Genomic DNA, 16,438 nt, shown 5'->3' with positions numbered 1-16,438 from the left:
TAAACCAACAGTGAATGGGTAAGACATACCTGGGTAGTCATGCTCTCCCTTTGAAGAATTACAGATACCCCAACAGCAGGAACCAGATCCATTGGCAGTTGTGGCAGTTTCTGTTTAGCTCTATTTGGCGCAACAAGGACAAATGGTCCTTCTACTGCCACAGGGTGTTGATCAATCTCCACATTTCCTTTCTTCAGTAGTCCAGACAGGGGTACTTCAGTGCTTCCAAGAGAATGGTCCCCACAGCAAAGATGGATCTGTACACACACAAAGGTGCTAGAAAGTAACTGGTATGTGTGATACCATCTGTGCACTCTCCACTAAAGGTACCATAAATACAACAAGTTCTCATCCCTAACCTAGCCCCTGCATACTGAGAATAAGAACAGCTAAGAAATGGCAGTTTTGAGCAGGTAGGATTTCCTCACCGACAGGACAGCAGCAAATCACTGACTGCCCTTCTGAGAACCTGTTCTATCATTCCTTCTGTAGGATAAATTCAGTACTCTGTGGCTTCTAAACACAGCACAGATTCTTGCCCTTAATGTATAGGCATATAAAATGCATGACTGCAAAGTAAGGAAAAAGGTACTTGAAGGCTTTGTGCATATATTAGACACCACTTAAGTAGCAAGGATTTTTGGAATTAAGTAAGCGTGGTTTTAATTCCTGGTAAACATCGTTATTTGAAAACTTGACTCAACTGTTTACTCCTTACACAGCTTAATATTTACACATACAAGTAAAAGATGGATCTTAAAAAAAAACCAACACTCTAAAATAGGACTACTATATAGATTACTAAGGTAATCTGTTTTCCTCAAAGTCACTCTTCGAAACTTACGTATGAATTTGCTTTTTGCCAAGAGACTTCAGTTTTGATTTAGCAGATCAGAACACTGTATTCCCATCCTTAATATTTATTGCACTTAAGGAAAACTGTCATGCTAAAAGGTGTCGGCTGCCAGTATACATACCTGTGCATGTATATACTCATACATGCACACAAATAAAGTCATACAATACGTATATATACACAGCCAACTCTGGCAACTAGCACCTTTTACAACTGAAGTCTTCATTTCTGGAAAAATACATTAAAATTAAGAATCAGAACACAGTGCTCTGATCCTGTATCCTAAATTTTAAGGAGCTGAGTGAGAAGTCAAAAGAAAGAAAACTGCAAATCAAAATGTGGATCTGACTGCACAAGAACTTCTGTTCAAAAAGTTGTTCTTTACACATGATGCAAACATGCATAATTCCCCATATATGTACATATGTATCACATATGCTATATTAAATACTTTAAGACTGTAGAGTAAGATTAAATTCCAAACACCAGTGCCTATGTTTCTCCAAAAAGACTTAAAGTTGAGGCAAAAAAAAAGAAAACAACCCTGAAACATTACAAGATTTAAACAAAAACATTCTTAAACCACCCTGGATAAAAACCCTAGAACGGTCTGTATAAACTTAAAGAAAAATAACTTTTAAAAGGTCCAGATCCACAACTTACTTTGTATAATTAACACTGTCTTATTTACCAGCTACATCATCAGAAACCCTATACCACCATCATTTAATGAAATAGCCTCTTGTTTGCAATTAGTTTGAACCATGCACAGATTGCCATAAACACTAAGTACTACCTGATATTTAGAATCATAGATTAATTTGGGTTGGAAAAGACCATTAAGATTGGTGAGTCCAGCTGTTAACCTAACACTGCCAACCCACCACTAAACCATGTCCCTCATTTAAAGGCAAGCTAAAGATAAGCAATATCCCGTAACAGCCCAAATATGTCCGTAGTGTATTTAGAAACAGTGTTTGGCTACAGAGCATGGAGAAAAGATGGACCTCCCTTATTACTCACGAAGAGTGCTGAGGACAGTGATTTTAGAATTTAGGCAAGAGTGACCTGAGCAGCTGGCATGGGATTACCATAGGTAGCACAAAGCAGGACTCTGGGTTGCAGATGGTCTGATTGCAGTGCAGGCCCCAAAGCACAGAGCTCTTGAGAATATACCAAACTCTTTGGGAAGATCATATTTCAGCAACACCTTTTATCATGACATGTAAACCAGCTCGTTGTAATAGCAACTAATTAAAAAGACAGCACTCCACCGGGGCTAGGAAACTTGCTGCTAAGGTTTCCCTCATATCAGCAAGACAATCAACTTATATTTGAGCCAAAATACTGTAATACGATCTTAGCTTTGGAAACAGAAATGCATCCCAGATACAGCCTGTGATGTATTGTATTTCTTTAATTTTCATTATTTTCATTCACATTTGAAATGAAACAGCTTACCTGCAATTTTGACTGTGCACAAAGATAAACATGAAGAACTTCTACTGTGCTACGTATTCGAACTGAAGCTCTTTCTGGCTCGAAGTTTGGATTAATTAAATCAGTGAAAGGTTCATTTGTGACATCATTTCCCAGTAATGAGTAGTAGAAAAAAAACTCAGGTTGTAGATCAGGGAGCTTCATAGTACTAGGAATTAACTGAAAGAGATGGAGAAGACAATAATGTATCTCTTTCTTTTATGTAGAGATAATAGTAGTTCTGAAGCATTAGCTTGGAAGTTAGAGTTTAAAGTGACCAGCTGACCTAAATCCTAGCTTGCACTCCACAAACAACTTTTATATTAGTACTCAAATCAAAAATGTTTTACTTTTTTAAAGTAAAAAAAAAAGCAAGCTTTAATTTACAAGCATAACAACAACTTGCAAAATATTCTGAATTACCTTTAAGATTCATCAACACCAGGGGCTGTAACTCACATTATTTAATAACATCAAGCACTCCACAAATACTCAGAAATAAGCAGTCCTTCATAAAACATTTCCAATAGAAATAATTCAGATTAGATACTGTTTTATAATTTATGTGATTGAATAAAAGACTGAAACAGACAAACAGCTACTCCATCCTGTAGCCAACTGCAGCTATGAGTTCAATGCCTAGAGAGGCACAAGCCACCCCAGAATGATCACAATAAATTTACATCTCAAGGCCCTATAATTCTGACATGGAAAATTATTTTGCCTGAAAAAAATAAAGATGACAAGACTGAGGAGAGTTTCATATACCTTGAGCTCTAGACCAACTAAGAGCATACTGTCAGTACAGCATGAACACAGCAGCTGAGGTCTAAAGCTGAAACAATCATTAGCATGGCACTTCATCCCAGCTGTAAGTCCTTCCCTCAGGCAATATATGAACTCTGTCTTACATACTTGAAAAGTATTTCACCTTGTTTGAACTTCAGTGCATGGGCACCACACTGAAGACTGGTATTATCCATACACACACTTTTTTCACTATATTGCAGTAGAGAAGTATGCATTCCATAAGAATGCATAATTTAAAGTAAATACAGCTTTAGCACTTCAAAAGAATTATATTTCATCTGCAGTCTGATATGTTAAGGACTTCATAAAGTTTTAAAATGAATATAAATTCACTACAGGACAGGGTTATTTCTTGAAATAAACTTAGAAAACAATAAAAAAATCCTAATTAGAAATGAAGAATGGGAGGGTGAAAATACCAATGTGGGATAATACTTCTTAAGAACCACACATAGCAGGGAAACAGACCTGTTCCAACTGTGTGGCAAATGCAATGGTTACAGACAAGACAAAGTGTTCTCTGCAATACTCTGGTGGTCCAATTTGATGATAGCCCTCTTCTTCATTCAAGACTGGCACAATACTTTTAGGGTCTAGTCCGGGAAAAAGGGTGAGTACTAAGAGAGAAGAAATAAACATAAATAATTATAATAAGCTTAATTTAATAAACATAAGTCTTTATAATTGCTGCAGCAATCTGATACATAATTGCAATTTTATTTTTAAGCATTACACATGGACATTACATGTGGAAAGAAAAATTACAAATAAAGATCTCAATGCCTGGTACCAAACTATTGCAAAACACAAAAAAGCCCCTACGCATACTTCAGTATAGCTACAAAAAATTTGGAAATTAACTTCTATTCACAGATGTTATATTGAACACCATGCTAGACAGAATCCTAGTTCCTCTTTTTATTTGTGAGTAACATTACAGTGACTGGAACTTTATTTCATTATGCTAGAGTCTACCATGCTCTTTCTTTACTTCGTTCGTTAAAGAAAATGCAAGGCAGTAACTGCATATTGCAACCTGTTTCAACAAGTATGATATGCCATTCCACAGATCTTTATAATGTTTCATTCAAAGTCTTCTCATCTGAAGTCTTCAATGCCTAAAACATATTCTGTATTCTGGTTTGCTAGTTTCTGTTCTATAGTGCCAGTAATTCAACACATTTCAAAGCCCTCAGGTTACACCAAATAGAAATAATGACACAGCATTTTGTGAACAAAAAAGCTCCATTTCAAATACTGGAAGCTTTACACAACTTAAGTCAGTAAAGAAAAAAAAGGTATATGAATACTAAATGGAAAATTACTGGACTAGACTAGAACTGGGTAATCCAGCTTTCTCATACCCAATGCCTGGAACATTAACTTTACAACTGCGAAAACCCACAAGTTTGCTTGTTTTTCTCCATTACATAAATACGATATTGACTAATTTTGACATGACAAAAGAAAGGCAAAAGCTGGCAAACTTGTCTGTAGCAATTATTCCACAGAAAACATCAAGTGAAAAACAGTGCTGAGTGAAGGCAGAAGGTTCTTCCTTTATTTTTTGCCAGTGTCATGAGGGATAGGAGAACTCACAGGCATAAAGATCACACGGGAAGTGCAGACTAAGGAATCATTTACAGTTGTTCCTTGCCTCCTCTACAAATTTTACAATATGGAAAGTTCCCTGTGTTTTGTTGTAAACCTGAAAGAATGGAGTAAGCTCTGCACTTACATGGAAACTTAAATACTGTCTTAAGCAGTTTTGAAAGGCAGCCAAGTCAGTGAATTCTGGGCCAGAAGCCTGTAAAACACTTACTGCTACTGACCACTCTGTTTTTACAAAATCACAGCCACAGATCATAAGCAGAAGTATTGTGAAGTATGCAGGAGAAAATTCACTAGTTTTACCAAAAGGCTCATTTTTCAAAAGTTAAGTATACAGGCATTTGGGTGGGGGATCAGGGCAAGATGGAATTATGGTTTTGTTTAAAGGCTCTTTAAATCAAGTTTCTAAGACCTTGTTTTTGTTTTTTTAAAAACTACTAACTTGCATTAAAAAAAAAAACCAACAAAAATATGCAGATGAAAAAGTGACTTAAAGGCACAGCACACAAAGACACCTACTCGTGCTACCATTTGATTTCCAATAGATTTTTGGCACATTTCACTAATTTCTTCTGAGAGAAATGAACAAGAGAATCCAGAATTGGAATGAGTCCCAACAGTAAGCAGATGTTACCACAAAAAACGACCCTTAACAAAAGAACATGATTTAAGTACTGAAAGATTAGAAAAAGAACCCACCAAAAAAAAAGCCACCAAAAAAGAAGCAAGCCTACCCAATAAATTAGACATTTTACTACCTTACAGTTCCACGCCCAAAGTACTTCTTACACTCTGTAAAGAAGCTCCTTTCCTATTTCTTTCATAACTTTCTACAGCCCATAAATATGAGTAAAATGCCCAAGAAAGTTAACTATGGGACCCTGATTCTCATTTTAAACATCAGCTGGTTTGTAACTTGTCCCCCTAGAAGTCACACAACTACCACAGTAAAGACTCCTTGAAAAATTTACTGCCAAAAGGAACATTAATCAGCTGTAAAGGATTTGCATCGGAACAGATGTGAAATTAAAATTCTCTTGACACTTAAAACAACACAGTTGAAACAAGTGATATGTCATCTGGCTCAGGAAGATTTTTAATTCAAAGTGAGTGGTATTATGTCACTTACCCTTCCCTTCTCTAGAGGGTGCCTCTTTTGCTTTAAAATCATGGACCAGTGCTTTTGAATCTGTCTCCAATGCAACACCAAGTTGTATTTCAGGCTTAAATTTAGGGTACTTGTTACCAAGCAAAGGATACCATCTAGGTGTCTACATAGTAAAATACAAAAATAAGACCCAAGAGTGTTTAAAAACCACAGAAAAAAGATAGTATTAAAGAAAACTCAGTCTTAATCTAGCACTTCTACTTCATCATCTACAGAAATACACTTTGGTTTTTATTTCTAAAAGTTTGGTCTGTGTAGTACACTATTGTACTAAAAAATTCTGTAGGATGGTTACTGGACAACTAGCTGAATATTCCAATTTTTTTCCGCTGACTTGTACAGCAAAAAAGTTAGAAAGAGAAATATACCATAGATCTTAGAAAACCTTTAAGTCTTCAACTGTGCATAGGAAATCATAGGCACTGAAAATTCTCAAGAAGAGTGATGTCAAAATAAGACACCACGCTCCTCGGATGACCCATATCAAAGTTATATTTTGATCAAGCTTGACATAAGAGTATGGGCTAATTAAATTTATATTAAAAATTGTATTGTGCTTACTCCATGCTGTATTAAAAAACAACTTAAGACTTGATTTGATGATGGAGATTCAATTGGTCCATATTTATTGCTTAGATAAATTTTTCCAGTTGATTAAATAATGAAAGGGTGTAGATTAATTGGCTGCTAGTACTCCAATTATCCAATTCAGAAATAAGCAAGATTAGTACAACAATTTTTGCATTTGCACATGTTCTCAGACTCAAGATATCTCTCCTCCAAAGAAAAGAAAAAACAATAAAATCCCCCATACATGATCAATCAGTCATACTCCAAAACAAAACTCAAAAGTTTAGTCTGTGCTTTAATTCAAATTATATTGCCTGTAATAGCATTGCTGCCAAAGCATAAATTTTAAATCTTTATGCCCCATAACCTACCTGTTTCTTGTCCTGTGCAGCCCTTAAATCCAGTACAATGTAGCCTATATTCTCTTTAGCTGAAGATACAGGATCCAATGCAAAACACTGGAGCTTGATAGGTGTGCGCTGCAGCCTGAAAAAGCAACTTAGTTGAAATACTAAATATAAAATGTATCTGTGCCATTAGTTCTCAAAGATATTTCATAACTTTCCAGCAAGCCAATGATACAAAGCTTGTTATATAACTAGTTTCATTGTGTCGGAAACTGAATTTATATTGACATACAAAAACTCATCAGTGAGTGAGAGAATGAACAAGTGGTTTAATTTTCTAAAATTAAAGAGGAGTGCATTGGAGCCTCATAGTCTCAAGTTCTATTAAAAAGACATTAGTGACAAATAAATACCTCATCCACATAAAAGAAATAAGCACAGCACCTCACAAGAAATTTGAATTACACTTGTAAGGGCATCTTAAAAACAGGACTTGTGGAGAAGATTTTTGGGTAAAGCACCTAACTACTTCAAGGCACAGATAAGATGTGCAGCACGTGGCACATGCAGGCATCTTTCTCTGTCAAACAAAGATGATACAGCCTTTTAAACGTCTTTGTTTGTCATAATATTACAACCTGTAAGTCGTAAAACTTGTGAAACCAAATAACAGTTATGGAAAGGTTCAATTTCTAACCTTATTTCCTTGACATTTTCAAAAACTATTTACATAGGCTTGTCAGGTTTGAAATTAAGTTAATTTTGTGTCACAGTACACATAAGGAAGCTTGACTCCAATGTTTGAATTACAGTGTTATTAATTTGTTCTAAGCACCTGTGGGTGTTTACCTTTTAGAATTTTTAAGCATCGCTTCTCTTGCCACACACTACCTTTTTTTGTACATTACCTCAGTACATTTTTTAACAACATTATGGTAGATAAAAGTAAAAGAAAGTTCAAAAAACCAATTCAGATGACAATAACAAAACCCCTGTATTTCACTAACTGTAAAGACAAGAAAATTGAAGTTTATCTGCAGATGAGAGTTCACTTTTTAACATTACCTGTGCTGATGAAGCGCTTTCCTACCAAGCTCCCAAGCCAATTCTGTAGCAAATTCAGGCTGATCAGTGTGCTCTACAGGATCAGTAGCCAGCTGTTCACCATCTAACTTGGCTTCAACTATAAGCATGTGCTTGGGTCGTTTTGGAAAACAGCGCCCTGTAAAAGAGTGGCATTGCACGGCCATCACTAAAAAAGAAGCAGGAGCTCAGATTTATGCCATAAGCCAATCAAGCAAAATTAATTTCCCATATCATCTTCCCTGCTCTGTTCTTTAAAGAAAAAGTGTTTGCCCTATGCAGAAATATGACAGAACTTAAAACGAAACAGACTACTTGTGAAGAAACAAGAAATCAAGTAACAAAGAAAAAAGAAAAAGTAGCAAGCAATTAGAATGATTTGAGAAATCTGTGACTGGCAATAAGTAAGGGAGCAGGTGAGAGAAAGAAAGTGAATGTTTTACTTCAAATGAAGATGTTATGACTGTCCAACACCAAAACAGAAAAACACAATCTTATAAAAGTAGTGAAACGTGTTTTTCCTGCCACTTGATGAAAAGAAAAATTATTACCAGATTAGGAGAGTGCCTAAAACTGTATATGATTGGTCCTGGGTTCAGGATCATCCAATATTCTGGTTTGAAATGACATGAAGAAGTGAAAATTTACTTATATCACAGCGTGGGGAGATGATACTACAGGCATGTCAGACGACAGGATCTTATTTGTAAGCTCCTCTGGCAAACTACATAAATGGACATAATAGGATACATAAATAGAGATAATAGGATTTACTTGACAAAGAGAAAGCATTGAGCCAAAACAACCCAAAACCCCACTAATCTCCAAAACAGCCCAAAAATAGAAAAAGACACCCCAATAAACAACTCACACACTAATTAGACGACAGCAACTAAAGTCTGTACAAATACAAGATGAAGAACAACTAGCTATACGTTCGACACAACACTACCAAAACCAGCTTATAACAGATTGCTAAGAAGGGACAGAAACACCAGAACACCACTTAAAAAAACCCCCAAATCCTCAGGAAAGGATGGTTACTTTTCTCATTCATTTAAAATAAAACATTTTGTAAATACCTCCAAGACCTAACCGGGGGTAGCCAACCCCAGCCTTAAAATACGTACGCCCAAAGCTTTGTCAATAAAATTGGTTTACTCAACGCTGCTCGGCTTAGCCCGCTCAGGCCACCAGAGAAAACACCTTGGAGGCAGTGACCACCCCTCATCTTCCTCTCAGCATAGAGGGGACGCGCTGCAGCCGGGAGGCCGCGACCTCCCGCCCCCCCGTTACCTTCCAGCACAGAGACGACGATCAGCAGCCGATCGGCGGCGCTGGACACCATCTCCCCGCTCCGCCCGGGCGCTGCCAGGGCCAGGAAGCGCGGCCGCTCCCGAAGCGGAGCGGAGGGAACCAGGAGCCCTCAGGCCGCTCCTCCCGCGCTGCCGCCACTCGCCGCCCTTTTGCCGCCGCGGAGCCTTTAAACGCCAACCGCCGCCGCTTCCGCCCGGCAACGCCGGCCCCGCCGCTTCCGCCGCCGGCTCCGCCCCGCACCGCCCGGGCACCGGCACCGCCTCGGCCCCGGCACCGCCCTCGCACCGCCCCGGCACCGCCTCGGCCCCGGCACCGCCCTCGCACCGCCCCGGCACCGCCTCGGCCCCGGCACCGCCCCCGCACCGCCCGGGCACCGCCACCGCCACCGCCTCGGCCCCGGCACCGCCTCCGCACCGCCCCGGCCCTGGCACAACCCCGGCACCGCCCCCGCCCTGCCCTATAACCACCGAGGGTCAGCGGCAGTGCCACGGCGCGGACTGTTCGGCAGCGAGTGGGGCTGTAGCCGGAAACCTCACAAATAAAAATATAAAAACGTTTTTCACAAGTATTCTGCGTTGCCAGTGGAGGAATACCAGCTGCTTCAAGGACGTACCTTTTGTTAACGTGGGGAAGTTTCTTTACTTTTTTTTTTCCCCACTGTGATGAGTGTCAGAGCAGGAGAATCTGAATGCAATCGTAGCGAAATGCAGCTTTGTCCTCCTTAGCTAATTTTTTAGAGTATTCTTGTCTTCCGTAAGAAGTAATAATCAGTTAAGCAGCAATATCAGGAAGTAGTGTGTCCCTGCACTTGGCACCCCAAGTTAAACACATATGTCTTGACTGTGAGGCAACCCCCCCGCCCCCCCATTTTTAAGTTTACACTATTTTTTTAGTAGATGGCCTAGCAAAATCCTTGTGTGGACATAAAATCCTTGTGTTTTAGTAACACACATATTCTGTGAAGCTTCTGAGTCACAATTTGCAAACACCAGGAGAGGGAGAACCTGTTTTCCTTTTGCAAGAGTTTTATTCTGGTTCTGAAACACTTCCTAAAAAGACACTTATATCTGAGTTGAATCTGCCCAAGTTCAATTCTGGCTGCTGCTTTTCGTTGTGTCATCTTTGGGCATATAATGCTGCATGTGGCACAGCAACTCTCTGTCTCTCCAGTCTGAGCTCTTAAATTTCTACCACTGTCATGTTCTGCAAGGCAGGTTGTTTTTATAGATACTTTTTACACAAAACCTGGAGGCAGACCTCTGAAAAGTGAGTGATTTGGGCTAGTGAGGGAACCCTGATGATAACAGGGTTTACCTGTACAGCTCTTTTACTTGAAAATTGATTTCTCTGGGTGTGATTCATTAAAATAATAGTCTTGTGAACTACTGTTGAAAAAAAAAATCACTTCTTCTTGTAATGCTCATGGATTTGTTTTTCACCTATTTAGCAAGCTGGACTGGTTCAGCACAGGGACAGACAAATGCCAGAGCCAGCAGAAAAGACTGAGAGCATGGGACTAACAACGCCGGTTTATAGGTGTTTATGTCTGCACATGGCAAAGCATGTGGAATCTCTTCTTTTGGCAACAGGAAGCCTTTAAATCAGGTCACCTACCTCATGGAACTTTATCCTTTGACATTCACTCCTGGCCCTAACCTGACTTTTATCTTGATGTTACAGGTATTAACTGTGCCAAGAGCCTCATCACTATAAACTCTTCTTAGTAAAGACTTTTTTTATTAAAAAAAAGGAGGAGATAGAAGGAGAGATAAAAAGACATTAAAAAGACAATAGGACCTTCTTGGTCTTATAATCTACATTTATTTTGCAGTCTTTCTCTATGCATCCTAGAACCACCAAGGTTTGTTTCCTTATTATGTCATCACAGTCTTGCCTATGTGTATCTCATCTTGCGCATTTGCCTGCCAAGGTGTCAGCTGCAAGATGTGACCTATGCAAGAATACTTGACAGCAGCAGTGAGCACACATGTGGGAGGTGTGCCCAGGTAGAGGAACACCTTCACTTAGTGACAGAACTGTGGGAGGCAGTGAGTAGATTGAGCAGCATCGGAGAGTCTGAGTGAGAGATAGACTACTTGAGAAACCCCCTACCTTCCCAGGGACAGACCTGGGAGGATGCATGATACAGGGGATTTCCTATCCTATCCTATCCTATCCTATCCTATCCTATCCTATCCTATCCTATCCTATCCTATCCTATCCTATCTTTAATCTGCAGAACACCATGGCTTAAGGGATAGGGGGGAAATGGTGACAACTTCCTGCCCTGCATAGCGGAGCATCCCCTCCATTACTACCCCACCTTTCCCAGATGCCCTGGCATAACAGGTACAAGGCTCTGCAAGTGCAGCTGGACAGTGATGAGAAGGGTGGTTCATCTAGGTTGGACATGTCGCTGAGGTTGAATCAACCTACTCCTTGTGTCAAGACTGCTTCCATACAGAAAAAGAAAAAAAGATGTGTCATTGTCATAAGAGACTTTCTTCTGAGAGGAACAAAAAGCCCAATATGTACACTGGATCCACTCCTTAGAGAAAGTCTATTGCTCCTCGGAGCTGTGTTAAAGACATTAGGAGGAAACTTTCTACTCTGGTACAGCCCTCAAATTATTAACCATCAATACTTTTTCTGGAAGGCAGTGAAGAAATTGCCATAAGAAATCTAAGGGCAATCAAAAAGGGAATTCAGCATCTTGTGACTAACTGGTTAAGGGATCAGGAGCACATGTAAAATTCTTCTCTATCGTTCCACTTGCAGGGAATGATGAAGGAAGAAACAGGAAGCAGATCAAGAGAGTAACAGATTGGTATCTAACTCTGAGACTGGTCAAACTGATCCCTGGTAGAATTTTGTGGGTTTTGATCATCAGGCATGCTGCTCCCAGGCTTATTTCTAGTGAGCCTGTTTTTATCCCCTTTTCCCTTCAAATGTAGTTTAAAACTCCTTCAGTGAGGCTTGTTAACTCCTGAGTGAAGATCCTTTTCTCCCTTAAAGACAGGTGCACCCCATTTGTCAGCAAATGATTTGATGATCAAAAATATTCAAGGGGGTGGTGTGCAAGTCGACACTGTAGCAGATTTGAATTGCCCCTGTACTAATTTGTGCAGGAGGGATGGGTGTTTAAGTGTTAGAAACCATAGAAGCACCTGAGAACAGTCATACAGGAACTAGGTCTTCTTCCCCTAAAGGTGGCAGGACTGATAGCCCAACTGAAATGTAATGGAAAACATTGTGAAGCCCAAAAACTACAGTGTAAGCAATCATGGAAAAATAGTGGGATGACTTGTGCTTCTGGAATGCTGCAACAAGTGGCTATAAACTATTCAGAATCAGCAGGGAAAGAGAGCCCTCTTTAGGAAGTGGAGGAGTTAGGGAGTCTTTTGATGATCTAGAGCTTGACAATGGTGATGAATGGGTAAAATACGCCTTCTTGAAATATGTTATGCCCTTTTCTAAATGCATTTATTGACTCCAAACTAAGGAGAACTCCAAACAGCAGGGAAAACCTAATGACTGTCAGACTTCAATAAATGTATTAGAGTTGGAAAGGCATCTAAATGAAACAATATAAAGACAATGCTGGCATTAAAAGATTTTATGTATTATTGCCATTGAGCACATTTCTTTCTAATAATTTGTGAACTATTTTAATCTATCTGAAATATATAGACTTAAAAACCCCCAAGATACAACAGAAAAAAAAAAAAAAGACAAACACTGAGAACAAGTCATAAAATGGCCTGTTTCAACTACAATCAGTTTCTATAACATTATATTAATATATTTTTCCATTTTCTTAGTTTGACTTTTTAATGCACCTTTGACAAATTAATGTTATTATGCTTCTCTTTGAGCAACAGAATTAGAACTGTAGCACTTAAAATATTAATTTGTCAATTTGTAATCAAATTTCTGTGAACAAGATAGAGATGGTCCAGTTTTGCTTCACTACTATCTTCACTTATCCCACATATCTAGGGAAACAACATAATTAAATTCAGGTGAATACATATTATAAATTAGCCCACAAAATCAAATCAAGTAGTGAATGCTAGGTACAATGCTTAAGTTAGCATTGGTTACAAAATTTTCTTCATCTAGACAATGGTTAAACTAATTATTGAGTTAATAATTTATGACTACTATTATTAAATGCTTTAATCAGCACTTTTTATGTTTATCTCCTTGGTTTTGAGCCTATTAAGTTTCAACACTTCTTTATAATTATGAAATGATTTTTCTTGGCATGGTTATTTTTTTCAATCACAGCTTCAGTTCCCATTGACAGGACGTGTCAATTTTGTCTCCATTTTACTATTTAACATTTTACAAAGTTACTCATTCTGCGTTCTTTACTTCCTTCTCTTAAATAAAAAATTTAAAATGTATTTCTGTTGACGTTGAAAGATTTCTACTTGCTGCATTCCTAATTGGCTTAGGATCACTTACTTAGTTCTTATTTAACCTGTCTTGGAACTCCTTTTACACTTGAGGATTGTTCGTGCAGAGAGAATAATAAATAGCTGTACCCCTTTGTAGCAGGGATTTAAATTGCATGTAAGTGGAATGTGTGTTCTAAAATTAGTCTTCTTATGGTTGTTTGGTTACACTTCGGAATACTTTGGAAGTATCCTTAAGAGTTTTGCTCTTTCTTATCATAAAACAGCCTCAGTAAGATACTTCAGATGAAGTTTGAATATGAGAGATGAATTTTAAATACTGTCTTTAAGGCGAAATTTAGAATTGGAATCACTGATCCATGGTGCATGACCTGGAGGAGAAAAAACCATCATTTCAACAAGGGATATTTGAATTTAAGAAGGGAAGCTGAAGGTTCTTTTCAAAGATTAGATTAGAAAAGCAATAAGTTTTATTCTTCTGAAAATGGGAGATACAAATGGTGAATTATATTTCTTCAGAAAAATTAATAAAATACTATTTCTTCTCCACTGACAGCTGTGGTATGTGTAAATGGTGTAAATGACACTGGACAGTTTATTGTGATGCCTAATTCAATTCCATGAACTGTACTCATGGATATCATGTATCATGAATATCAATGAAAATTAGAAAAACTGTTGTACTTGGTTTGTGTGGCAAGGTTTTTGTAGTGGGGGCTATGGGGTGGTTCTGTGAGAAGCTGCACCCATGTCCAATAGAGCCAATTCCAGGTATCTCCAAGCTGAACCCACTGCTGGCCAAGGCTGAGCCCATGAGCAATGGTAACAGCACCTCTGGGAAAACAGAGTTAAGAAGGGGAAAAAAATGGCTGTGAAACAGCAGCCAGGAGAAATGAGTGAAACTGTGTGAGAGCAACTGCCCTGCAGACACCAAGGTGGAGGTGGAGGTGTTTCTCCAGGTGCTGGAGCTCGTATTTCCCTGCAGCCCGCGGTGCAGCCTGTGGAGAGGCTGCTGTGCCCCTGAGCCCATGGAGGACCACAGGGCAGCAGAGATCCACCTGCAGCCTGTGGAGCACCCCACACCAGAGCAGGTGGAAGTGCCTGAAGGAGGCTGTGACCCTGTGGGAGGCCCCCACTGGCTACAGCCCCCATTCCCTCTCCCCCTGTGCTGCTGTGGGCAGGAGGCAGAAAAGATCAAGAGCCCGAGAAAAGGGGAGGGATGGGGGAATGTGTTTTAAGATTTTGCTTTTATTTCTCATTCTCATTCTGATTTAATTGGCAATAAAGTAAATTAATTTTTTCTGCAAGTTGAATCTGTTTTATCCCTGTCAGTAATGGGTGAGTGATCTCCCCCTGTTCTTACCTCTAGCCATGAGCCTTTTGTTATATTCTATCACTGCTGCCCAGCTGAGGAAGGGAGTGTTAAAGCAGTGGGCACTTGGCAGTAGATGCCACAGTCAACCCAACACATCTGTTAGAGGAATTGGATCTAAAAATGAAACAGACAATTATATGCATGAAAAATTAACAGAAAGTATCCCATGGATATTTCCAAACTAGGGACAAAACACTGTCTTTGTTATTTTCTTAAGTCTAGCACAATCTAGAACTCTATGATGAAAAATAAGAGCATCCTGAAGAATATCGGAATAGATTCTGGATCTCCCTTAAGCACTCCTGTGCTGTGACACTTCTAGGACTTTTCAGGTAGCTTACCAGATTGTTCCTGTTAAATTTTCAGACCTTTTCAGTGAAAGTAGTAGGTCATAGTCTGTGTGAAATTGTTGGTGATAGAAATTTCCAGACTGAAAATGGCTAACGGCTTTGAAATCTAAAGATGCCGTCAATGGGTACATAATGACTTGTCTTTGGTCTCATGGTCTTCTACTGTTTGGCTGCTCACCTAGCAAATATTGCTCATACTGAAGAAAAAAGAATTACCAAACCCTAATTATTTGGAAGGAGGAAAACTTTCAGTCAACATTTGAGGGGGGAAAAAGATTCTGTAAAGATGAGAATATTTCATGGGCTCTGTTTTTCAGTGTTCTAGTATTCTTAGAGACCTTTCATTTTTCTTACTTATTGAGAGACAAGATGTCTTAAAGGTTACTCTGTGACCGATATTTTAACTTAAATACTTTCAGCAAATGACATCTCCTTATGATAATGTTGAAGGAAATCTCTTATATGATCAGTTTCCCTTTATCACTTTTTAATTTCCAGGAAACTCCTTGTATCTTGAAAGAGCTAGCAAGTTAAACACCAAGTCAAACTATGGGTCTGATTCAGACCCATGAGTCAGTAAGAAGAGATGTTTTCCCTTTCTTTGAAGGGATAACTTCAGTGGATTTCAGATCTTGTCCCAAGTGACTACAGACATACTCCTACATGTCTGCAAGGAGAAAGATTATCCACACAGTTCAGGTTGGATTTGAACAGCAAACACAGTGGATTTTTGTCATTTAACCAAAGAGAATGGTATCATCTCAGCTTGCATAACCTGGCAGGTCAGTGAAAAACTGAGAACCTTGGTCTCCCAAATTTTAGTTCTTTTATCTATGCATTAGGCTTTGCTGGTCTTAATAAATTTGAAGACATTTTCTTTCTTTTTTTGAAGAGAACATTAATGAAGCTGAATGTGCTGTATAATATAAGAGTGGAGAAATCAAGGACAAAAAAATGTCAGGTCCCTCCCCCCTGCCATGTGGTCCTGGGAGAGGGTCCTGGGGGGAGGCACGGGGTTTCCCTGCCCCTGGTCAGCCTCGTTCCCCATTGG

General features: G+C 39.1%; 1 protein-coding gene across 4 annotated transcripts in view; it reads right to left on the bottom strand.

Annotated features, from left to right (window-relative positions):
• CEP120 (centrosomal protein 120) overlaps positions 1-9,422 on the bottom strand; it is a 37,837-nt gene extending 28,415 nt beyond the window's left edge. For all 4 annotated transcript variants that reach the window (XM_039567298.1, XM_039567297.1, XM_039567299.1 and 1 more), the window contains exons 1-7: positions 9,221-9,422; positions 7,907-8,063; positions 6,866-6,980; positions 5,886-6,027; positions 3,614-3,762; positions 2,318-2,515; positions 30-257 (exon numbers count right to left, since the gene is read on the bottom strand). In XM_039567298.1, coding sequence (XP_039423232.1) covers positions 30-257; positions 2,318-2,515; positions 3,614-3,762; positions 5,886-6,027; positions 6,866-6,980; positions 7,907-8,063; positions 9,221-9,272 — 1,041 coding nt within the window. In that variant the 5' untranslated portion in view covers positions 9,273-9,422. The remainder of the gene's footprint in view (positions 1-29; positions 258-2,317; positions 2,516-3,613; positions 3,763-5,885; positions 6,028-6,865; positions 6,981-7,906; positions 8,064-9,220) is intronic.
• Positions 9,423-16,438: the final 7,016 nt, after the last annotated feature.

Source organism: Corvus cornix, chromosome Z (assembly GCF_000738735.6).
Source record: "Corvus cornix cornix isolate S_Up_H32 chromosome Z, ASM73873v5, whole genome shotgun sequence".
NCBI lineage: Eukaryota > Metazoa > Chordata > Aves > Passeriformes > Corvidae > Corvus > Corvus cornix.
The sequence above is the reverse complement of the archived record's forward strand: the minus strand, read 5'-3'. Positions and strand labels throughout refer to the sequence as shown.